This window comes from Nerophis ophidion, linkage group LG26 (assembly GCF_033978795.1).
Source record: "Nerophis ophidion isolate RoL-2023_Sa linkage group LG26, RoL_Noph_v1.0, whole genome shotgun sequence".
NCBI classification, from domain to species: Eukaryota; Metazoa; Chordata; class Actinopteri; order Syngnathiformes; family Syngnathidae; genus Nerophis; species Nerophis ophidion.
Window position 1 is genome coordinate 13,475,515 of NC_084636.1, and position 11,360 is coordinate 13,486,874.

Consider the following 11,360-nt stretch of genomic DNA (forward strand, 5'->3'; position numbering starts at 1 on the left):
CTTTTTTATTAGCGACCAAAAGTTGCGAACTTTATCGTGGATGTTCTCTACTAAATCCTTTCAGCAAAAACATGGCAATATCGTGAAATGATCAAGTATGACACATAGAATGGACCTGCTATCCCCGTTTAAATGACAAAATCTCATTCCAGTAGGCCTTTAATTGCCCCGATTTCTTAACGGAGCCAGCCGCGATCATTGAGACTTCGCACAAATTAAAAAAAAAAAAAAAGTGCACACCTCCCCACCTCCTCCTCGTCCGACAGCAGCTGCAGTCTGCTCAAAGGCACTCCTATTAATTATCTTTTGTCATGCGTAATTGCCACTTGTTCAATGGTGGCGCGCACACTGGAGGCCCCCCCACTAAAGGTGCGTAGAGCACCTTCAAATGCGCTTTTTTGCATCATTTACATCTCATTTAACGTTAATTTCATCCCCGTGTTCAACATAGACGCGGGTTGCAGTGAGAATGGATAAACCACCTGCTAATGCACCTAATAATAATATATGAGGGTGTGAATGGGGGCCCCTGCTGAATGGGCCTGCGTGGGACCCAAAACTTCACCTGCTTCCCCTCTCAATTAGGAATGTATCCCAAACTCTGGACAGAAACGAGTTAAATTAGGCGTCAGCTAATTTTTAAGCAACCCCCCCCCCCCCCCTTCCCCTATAATCCCTTTGCAATCGTCCCCCAAGTTGAAAGGTTCAAATGGGCCCTAATGAAACAGTGACTAAACGCGCTTGTGTGGGTCTGCGTGGAACCCTGTCGATGCCCCTCAAAGCGGTGTGAGCCCCGCAAGCGTCGGGGGGTCTCCCCCCTAAATGCGTGTCCCCAAGCGGGGACAATCTAACCTGTCAAAGCCTTTGGCCGCTTCTATATATCCTGTCCTGCGCGCCCTGCGCCCAAATGGCCGCACACAACAATCAGCCTGACGTGGGACCCAAACCGCAATTAAACTCGCTTTGGATCACCCTAAAAAAAAAAAAAAAAAAGGAAAGAAAAGAAAGAAAAAAAAAATCGTTATTTTTTCTCTCTCAAAGGAACCATTATCATGAACGTTTAGGAGGAATGAGAGCTACACTGAAGTAAAAAAAAAAAAAAAAAAAAAGGGTTTAAAACAGTGCAGCCGATAAAAATAAAAAAATAAAAAATATATATAGATTTTTTTTATTAATTTATTTTTATTTTATGTATTTATTACATCATATATATAAATATGTATATTTTATTTTATTTATTTATTTAAATAAATAAATAAATAATCGTAAACAAAAACTACGAGCATTTTGTTGCATGCATATGATAATCATGCTGCATTTACGGACAGGTGCCTGAATTGTAAATTCCAACACTTTTGCTTGAAGCACCTTTTGGACAATTACATAAAGAATGTTTTTGGTATTACTTTTTCAAACATTTTAATTACGTGTATATATATATATATATATATATATATATAAATATATATATATATCTTCAGCTCTCACTGGATCGGTTCGCAGCCGAGTGTGAAGCGACCGGAATGAGAATCAGCACCTCCAAGTCCGAGTCCATGGTTCTCGCCCGGAAAAGGGTGGAGTGCCATCTCCGGGTTGGGGAGGAGACCCTGCCCCAAGTGGAGGAGTTCAAGTACCTAGGAGTCTTGTTCACGAGTGAGGGAAGAGTGGATCGTGAGATCGACAGGCGGATCGGTGCGGCGTCTTCAGTAACGCGGACGTTGTATCGATCCGTTGTGGTGAAGAAGGAGCTGAGCCGGAAGGCAAAGCTCTCAATTTACCGGTCGATCTACGTTCCCATCCTCACCTATGGTCATGAGCTTTGGGTCATGACCGAAAGGATAAGATCACGGGTACAAGCGGCCGAAATGAGTTTCCTCCGCCGGGTGGCGGGGCTCTCCCTTAGAGATAGGGTGAGAAGCTCTGCCATCCGGGAGGAGCTCAACGTAAAGCCGCTGCTCCTCCACATCGAGAGGAGCCAGATGAGGTGGTTCGGGCATCTGGTCAGGATGCCACCCGAACGCCTCCCTAGGGATGTGTTTAGGGCACGTCCAGCTGGTAGGAGGCCACGGGGAAGACCCAGGACACGTTGGGAAGACTATGTCTCCCGGCTGGCCTGGGAACGCCTCGGGATCCCCCGGGAAGAGCTAGACGAAGTGGCTGGAGATAGGGAAGTCTGGGCTTCCCTGCTTAGGCTGCTGCCCCCGCGACCCGACCTCGGATAAGCGGAAGATGATGGATGGATGGATGGATGGATATATATATATATATCTCAGCTACAATCGGGCGGAAGGCGGCGTACACCCTGGACAAGTTGCTACCTCATCGCAGGGCCAACAGAGAAAGACAGACAACATTCACACTCACATTCACACACTAGGGCCAATTTAGTGTTGTCAATTTAGTGCTTGAATTGTAAATTCCAACACTTTTGCTTGAAACACCTTTTGGACAAATACATAAAGAATGATTTTGGTATTACTTTTTCAAATATATATATACATACATACACATATATATATATATATATATATATATATATATATATATATATATATATATGTATATATATATATATATATATATATATATATATATATATATATATATATATATATATATATATATATATGTGTCTTGATTGGATTATCCAGAGAATAGTGCTATATATATTTATATATATATACATATATACATAATGTTTTTGGTATTACTTTTTCAAACATTTTAATTACACATATATATATATATATATATACACACACACGTAATTAAAATGTTTGAAAAAGTAATACCAAAAACATTATGTATTTTAATTGCAATTGTTATGTAAAAATAAACTCAATTATTTAAATGGATAATATTTGAGTATTGTCATGTATGAATAATTACACATTTAAAACTATAATTTGTGCAACTTACCTCCAAAATGCGTTAATTTAAAAAAACAAACAAAAAAACATCTCTTTTCTTCAACTTTTTCATTTGTATTTATTTGAATATACCTCACATTGTATAAGGATCGTTGCATGCATGTTTTTTCTTAGTTTTTAAACTTTGCATATATCTTATATAAATATACTGTATAACTTATATGTCCTTCTTGACTGCACTTAAATGTAGAATATATGTAGAATATATGTGTATTATACATATAATATATGCTATATATTATTTATTATTGTCTATTGTGAGCAAACTGTGGTGCTGAATTTCCCCCAAGAATCAATAAAGTACTTTCTATTCTATTCTATTACATTTAAATAAAATGTATAAAAATGCAGTTTTCCAAGATACTGGAATGAGGAGCAAACATGATTGCTGCATGCGTCTCTTTTCTTAGTTAAAAATATGTTTATTTTATATATATAACTAGTCATATTTAATACAATAAATACAACGTATAAAAGTGCAATTTTCCAACAAAGTAGGGGAAAAACTGACTGTTGTAAGCATATTTTTTTTGTTTCAACTGCGTTTGTATTTGTTGTTTAACTTAATACATAAATAAGTATAAAACAAAAGGTATAACATTGCAATTTTAAAGAGTAAATGGAAAACTTATTTATTTTCTTTTATTGACTTTTGCATTATTATAGTCATATTTGGTGCATAAAAAAACACGTAGAAAAGTGCAATGTTCTATATTTGGAAATGGATTGAGGCAAGATTTGTTTCTTTCAAAGCAAAGACTCGTTTAAATATTTTTGTCACCCCACAAAATAAAAGAAACAAAAACAGCAAGCACATTGTTACATGCATATGACCATTCATGCTGCATTTACGGACAGGTGCCTGAATTGTAAATTCCAACACTTTTGCTTGAAGCAGCTTTTGGACAATTACATAAAGAATGAAAAGGTAAGTCCAACATGTTTATTATTACAATAAATACACATATACACAATAGCTTGCAAACACGGGTTGTGCTATTATTTCTTATATCGCTTCTGTAAGGGCGCACAGTGTGGGGGTCATAGGTCACAACCTATACAGGGGTCACATTATAGCAGGGGTGTCCAAACTTTTTCCACAGAGGGCCGCACACGGAAAAATTAAGCATGCGTGGGCTATTTTGATATTTTTCATTTTCAAACGATAACAAAATATATGGATTTTTTTTTTTTTTTAATATTTAGGGCTCCTAGGGAGCATAGAGGGTCTCAGTCACTAAAATGTTTAAAAAAAGTCAAATTATTATTTTTTTTAATTTAATGCTTACAGTAAATCTTGATATAAAGTAAAACAAAAAAGGTTTTATGCCTTTTCTGTCAAAGACAACTTTGTTTTTTGTAGTAAAACTGAAATATGCAGTATTTAGATGGATAGATAGATAGATAGATAGATAGATAGATAGATAGATAGATAGATAGATAGATAGATAGATAGATAGATGGATAGTACTTTATTGATTCCTTCAGGAGAGTTCCTTTATTTAGCAATTAAAGCCCTCAAAGATCAATAATGCAGGACACCATTGATTTTAATTACTTAATATTTTTGAGTAATCACAGCGAAAAGTTAAATAAAATCCTACTAAATATATTTCAGATCCAAAAGGTTCCCCACTCATAAAGTGATGCATTTTTTTAATTTTTACTTTTAACACTTACATTTCAAGATCAACTTCCGATATATCTGTCCATTTTAAGTTTGAACTATTATGTTGTTTGTTTTATGCTTTGAGATCCGAACGGTTCCCCACTCATAAAGTGATGCATTTTTTTGTTTATTTTTTTAACTTTTAACACTTAAATTTCAATATCAACTTCCCATATATCTGTCGATTTTAAGTCTGAACTATTATTTTGTTTGTTTTATGATTTGAGATCCAAAAGGTTCCCCACTCATAAAGTGATGCATTTTTTTTATTTTTTACTTTTAACACTTAAATTTCAAGATCAACTTCCCGATATATCTGTCGATTTTAAGTTTGAACTATTATTTTGTTTTATGCTTTGAGATCCGAAAGATTCCCCACTTATAAAGTGATGCATTTTTTTAAATCTTTTTTTTATTTTAACACTTAAATTTCAATATCAACTTCTGATATATCTGTTGATTTTAAGTTTGAACTATTATTTTGTTTGTTTTATGCTTTGAGATCCGAAAGGTTCCCCACTCATAAAGCGATGCATTTTTTTTTATTATTTTTTTTTTACTTTTACCACTTAAATTTCAAGATCAACTTCCGAAATATCTGTTGATTTTAAGTCTGAACTATTATTTTGTTTGTTTTATGCTTTGAGATCCGAAAGGTTCCCCACTCACAAAGTGATGCATTTTTTTCTTTTTTCTTTTACTTTTACCACTTAAATTTCAAGATCAACTTCCGATTTATTTGTCGATTTTAAGTCTGAACTATTATTTTGTTTGTTTTATGCTTTCAGATCCGAAAGGTTCCCCACTCATAAAGTGATGCATTTTTTTTTATATATATAATTTTTTACTTTTAACACTTAAAATTCAAGATCAACTTCCGATATATCGGTCAATTTTAAGTTTGAACTATTATTTTGTTTGTTTTATGCTTTGAGATCCGAAAGGTTCCCCACTCATAAAGTGATGCCTTTTTTTTTTTATTTAACTTTTACACTTAAATATCAAGATCAACTTCCGATATATCTGTCGATTTTAAGTCTTAAGCTCTTTTGTCAAAACTTTGATGGCATCCCCACAACATATGCAATATTTTTTCCACATAAAACATTTTAAAGGGAACCTTTTTTAAGTAATAATTCATTACAACAATTTTTTTTGTCCTTTTTTTTTGAGCAATGGAAAAAAAAAAGAAAAAAAAAGACAAAAAGGGGGAAAAAAACTGCCTGCATGGCAACTTTGTGTCAACATTTTCCTGATTAGATTTCACCTCAGTCCACTTTTTTTAAATGTTTTTTTGTTGTTGTTGAAATTTTTGCATTACTATCAATTTTGCAATTTAGCTGCGGGCCGCAAATGGCCCCCGGGCCTTACTTTGGACACCCCTGCGTTACACCAAAAAGTTTATCTTTCATGCCCCATGGTCCAAAGTCACGAAAGTCACATGACCGCCGCGTCCTTCTCCTCGGAGGCCGAAGCGGGCGAGAGGGACTCCTCCTCGTCCTCGGAGCGCGGGTAGTCCGCCGGGCCGCCGTGGTGACGCGCACCCACGCCCGCGCACTTGCAGCCGCCGCCGTGCAGCGCGCTCCTCTGCGCCGCCTTGCCCTCCTTCTTGTGCTTGACGCGCCGGTTCTGGAACCAGATCTTCACCTGCTTCTCGGACAGACTCAGGTAGGTGGCGATCTCGATCCTGCGCAGGCGCGACAGGTACATGTTGCTGGAGAACTCCCGCTCCAGCTCCAGCAGCTGCGTGCTGGTGAATGCAGTGCGCATGCGCTTGCCGTTTTGACCGTGGGTGCTCTCCGTGGCGCCTGGAGATAAAGTCGGGGCTTTAGGCTCTTGGAGCGTCCATAACATTCCGTGGTGCTTCTTACCCATAGACACGCAGTGGTACCTGCGTGGGTCCGTGACGCTGAAGGCGGCCGTGCAAACAGGTGCGTGACCCGGGTGCGCAAGAGAGGGAGTCTGCGCGTACCTGTGGCAGTACTCGGCGCCCGCAAAGTGGTTCTTGAGGGCGGGCACGCCGCCCCGGGACGCGTGGATGTGCGTGGTGACGCACAGCGGGCACACGCAGAAGGCGCCGCTCTTCCTGGAGGGACACGCCGGGGCCACGGACACGACGCCCGGGGCGTGCACGCCGATGGGCAGGAGGAAGTCGTGCGCCGCCCCGGGTCTGACCACGGCGTCCTTGACGATGAGGGAATCCACGTAGAAGGACCTCGACATGTCTGATTCCGGGCGCGATGTGATTCCTCCTCGGTCGCTGGCAAAGGTGCTTATGTTTGATGGCGCAACAAAAGGGACCCCGGAGGAAGGCAATACGGGTGTGGGTGTGGGTGGGCCCTGCGGCGTCACCCACGTGCTGCGAGGTTTATGCTGTCAGCAAGCCAGACCACGTGACCGACCCCCCCCCCCCCCCCCCACCCACCACCACCAACAACCCCAGTCCACCTTACTCTTTTCAACACATTGTAGTCAATATCTTTCTTCTTTAAAAAAAACTCACAAAAAAGGGAATATTTTCTATAATGGACTAAAAAAATAATTCCACTGTGTTGTAACAATACCAATACTAATAAGTGCCCAAGTGTGTCGGGGCATAGATTTAGCGCCTTAAAGGCCTACTGAAACGAGATGTTCTTATTTAAAGGGGTACATTATCACAATGTCAACAGGGGTTAAAACAATAAAAATCAGTTCCCAGTGGCTTGTTGTATTTTTTGAAGTTTTTTTCTAAATTTTACCGGTCCCGGAATATCCCTAAAAAAAGCTTAAAAGTGCCTTTTTTTCGCTGTCTGCCAAGACACTGTTCATTTTCCCATGACGTCATACAGTGCTGCCAATGTAAACAAACAATGGCGAATAGCACAGCAAGATATAGCGACATTAGCTCGGATTCAGACTCGGATTTTAGGGACTTAAGCGATTCAACAGATTACGCATGTATTGAAACGGATGGTTGGAGTATGAAAGTATTGAAGAAGAAACTTAAACTATTGAGCGAATAGCTATTGATGCTATTCATAGCCACAGCATGGCTGAATAGCTGCGTTAGCATTGCCGGTAAAATGTGCGGACCAAACGATCAGGACTTTCGCATCTTGTGACGCTGGAGCAACTTAAATCAGTCGATTGGTAAGTGTTTTTTTTTCGCATTAAATGTGTGTGGAAGGAAACGTAATATAGTTGCAAATGCATCTGCAGGTTATCCATACATCTCTGTGCCATGTCTGCTTTAGCACCGCCGGTAAATAGCATGTTAGCATCGATTAGCATAGCATGTTAGCATCGATTAGCTGGCAGTCAACATCAACAAAACTCACCTTTGTGATTTCGTTGACTTTATCGTTGCAAATGCATCTGCAGGTTATCCATACATCTCTGTGCCATGTCTGCTTTAGCACCGCCGGTAAATAGCATGTTAGCGTTGATTAGCATAGCATGTTAGCATCGATTAGCCGGCAGTCACGCCACGACCAAATATGTCTGATTAGCACATAAGTCAACATCAACAAAACTCACCTTTGTGATTTCGTTGACTTTATCGTTGCAAATGCATCTGCAGGTTATCCATACATCTCTGTGCCATGTCTGTCTAGCATCGCCGGTAAAATGTGGAGACACTTTGGCACATTCAATGGGGGTCTGGCGGAAGACACTTTTGCATCTTCGGGCCAGTGGTGCAACTTGAATCCCTCCCTGTTAGTGTTGTTACACCCTCCGACAACACACCGACGAGGCATGATGTCTCCAAGGTTCCAAAAAATAGTCGAAAATAACAGAGCTGAGACCCGGTGTTTGTAATGTGTTGAAAATGAAAATGGCGGCTGTATTACCTTGGTGACGTCACGTTCTGACGTCATCGCTAAAAGACCGATAAACAGAAAGGCGTTTAATTCGCCAAAATTCACCCATTTAGAGTTCGGAAATCGGTTAAAAAAATATATGGTCTTTTTTCTGCAACATCGAGGTATATATTGACGCTTACATAGGTCTGGTGATAATGTTCCCCTTTAAACGGGGATAGCAGGTCCATTCTATGTGTCATACTTGATCATTTCGCGATATTGCCATATTTTTGCTGAAAGGATTTAGTAGAGAACATCCACAATAAAATTCGCAACTTTATATCGCTAATAAAAAAGCCCTGCCTTTACCGGAAGTAGCAGACGATGTGCGCGTGACGTCACTGGCTGTAGAGCTCCTCACATTTTCACATTGTTTACAATCATGGCCACCAGCAGCTAGAGCGATTCGGACCGAGAAAGCGACGATTTCCCCATTGATTTGAGTGAGGATGAAAGATTAGTGAATGAGGATATTTAGAGTGAAGGACTAGAAAAAAGAAGGAGAAAAAAAAAAGGCGAGGACAGTGGGAGTGATTCAGATGTTATTAGACACATTTACTAGGATAATTGTGGGGGCGGTATAGCTCGGTTGGTACAGTGGCCGTGCCAGCCACTTAAGGGTTGCAGGTTCGATCCCCACTTCTGCCATCATAGTCACTGCCGTTGTGTCCTTGGGCAAGACACTTTACCCACCTGCTCCCAGTGCCACTCACACTGGTTTGAATGTAACTTAGATATTGGGTTTACTATGTAAAAGTGCTTTGAGTCACTAGAGAAAAGCGCTATATAAATATAATTCACTTCACTAATTCTGGAAAATCCCTTATCTGCTTATTGTGTTGCTAGTGTTTTAGTGAGATTGATTGGCAACACTAAATTGGCCCTAGTGTGTGAATGTGAGAGTGAATGTTGTCTGTCTATCTGTGTTGGCCCGGCGATGAGATAGCGACTTGTCCAGGGTGTACGCCGCCTTCCGCCCGATTGTAGGTGAGATAGGCGCCAGCGCCCCCCGTCACCCCAAAAAGGGAATAAGCGGTAGAAAATGGATGGATGGATGAATAAATAGTACCTGAAAGTCGGAGGGGTGTGGCCACGGGTGTGTTGACGCCAGAGTCTCTGAGGGAAGTCACGGCAGCTGCAGCAGGACGGAAGCTCCGCTGATGTCTCCGGTAAGAGGCGACTTATTACCACAATTTTCTCACCGAAAACTGCCGGTTGACATGTGGTCGGGATCCATGTTCGCTTGAGGGCTCTGTTCCATAGTAAAGCTTCACCTTCGGGAATTTTAAACAAGGAATCACCGTGTGTTTGTGTGGCTAAAAGCTTCCCACCTCCATCTTTCTTCTTTGACTTCTCCATTATTAATTGAACACATTTCAAAAGATTCAGCAACACAGATGTGCAGAATACTGTGTAATTATGCGATTAAAGCAGACTACTTATAGCTTGGATCGGGCTGGAAAAAAAATGTCCACTACTACCCGAGACGTCAAACGCACGCGTCATCATACGAAACTTCGCGGGAAATTTAAAATTGCAATTTAGTAAACTAAAAAGGCCGTATTGGCATGTGTTGCAACGTTAATATTTCATCATTGATATATAAACTATCAGACTGTGTGGTCGGTAGTAGTGGGTTTCAGTAGGCCTTTAACCTTGTTGGAGGTACCGAACCCCACCAGTTTCATAAGCGCATTCACCGAACCCTTTTTTTTGTGAAAAATAAAATGTTTTCTATTCAAATTCAAGACAAAGTTGTATGTTTTTGGTAACACTTTAGTATGGGGAATATATTCTAAGTAACAAAGACTTAATTTAGAGCAGTGGTTCTTAACCTGGGTTCGATCGAACTCTATGGGTTCGGCAGAGCCTCCGCCACAGGAGCCAAGACCAGGGGCGCTGCTAGGGATTTTGGGTCCCATGAAAATAATCTTTACAGGGCCCCCAACATATAATTTCATCATCAATAGGGGCCTCTCTGGGCCCCCCTCCATCATGGGCCCCTAGAATCCGTCTCCTTTACCCCCCCTTTTGGGCGCCCCTGGTCAAGACACACCGGACTCATGAATTGATTAACGTGGACCCAGACTTAATTAAACAAGTTGAAAAACTTAATCGGGTGTTACCTTTTGGTGGTCAATTGTACGGAATATGTACTGAACTGTGCAATCTACTAATAAAAGTTTCTTACAATCAATCAATCAATCGTGTAAATAAAAACATCTCCCAATCGGCTTATCTGTACGGTAAAGTTAACATTTGAATGACAATAAAAAGGAAGTGTAAGTATTATGGATACCCCCAATGTTCCCTCTAATTTTCCATCTAATTTGCAGGTGGGTAATTTGTTGTGAGTTCATGCACTGTGTTGCTTTCGTTCTTTGAACAAGGTGATGTTCATGTTGTGCACTAGTAAAAAAACTAAACATATAACTTTGTATTGAATTTGAAAAAAAAAGAAAACAAAACAAAAATTGTTTCTTTTTCACTAAAGAAGGGTTCGGTGAATGTGCATAAGAAACTGGTGGGGTTCGGTACCTCCAACAAGGTTAAGAACCACTGATTTAGAGTTATTTGGACACTAGGGGAACATATTCGAAGTAATAAAGACTTAATTTACAGTTATTTGGTTAGGGTTAGAGGGTTAGGGTTATAATAAGGCCATGCCGAATAAGGCATTAATTAGTGCTTAATAACTAGTTAAGAGAAAATGTTACTAATTTGCATGTTAATAAGCAACTAATTAATGGTGAATATGTTCCCCATACTAAAGTGTTAACATGTTTTTTTTACTGGTGCACAAAATCAACCGTGCATGAACATCACCTTGTTCAAACAACAAAACTAAGACAGTGCATAAACTCACAACAAATTACACACCTGCAAATCAGTCAGCTGTTGCCGTATCTGTAATAT

At 40.0% G+C, this 11,360-nt stretch overlaps 1 protein-coding gene across 1 annotated transcript; it reads right to left on the minus strand.

The window, feature by feature from the left end:
- Positions 1–3,475: 3,475 nt before the first annotated feature.
- Positions 3,476–6,927, minus strand: gsx2 (GS homeobox 2). The gene is made up of 2 exons (XM_061887900.1): positions 6,471–6,927; positions 3,476–6,407 (listed from the first exon to the last, which is right to left on the minus strand). The coding sequence occupies exons 1-2, from the start codon at positions 6,820–6,822 to the stop codon at positions 6,037–6,039; spliced, it is 723 nt and encodes a 240-aa protein (XP_061743884.1). The 5' UTR covers positions 6,823–6,927; the 3' UTR covers positions 3,476–6,036.
- Positions 6,928–11,360: the final 4,433 nt, after the last annotated feature.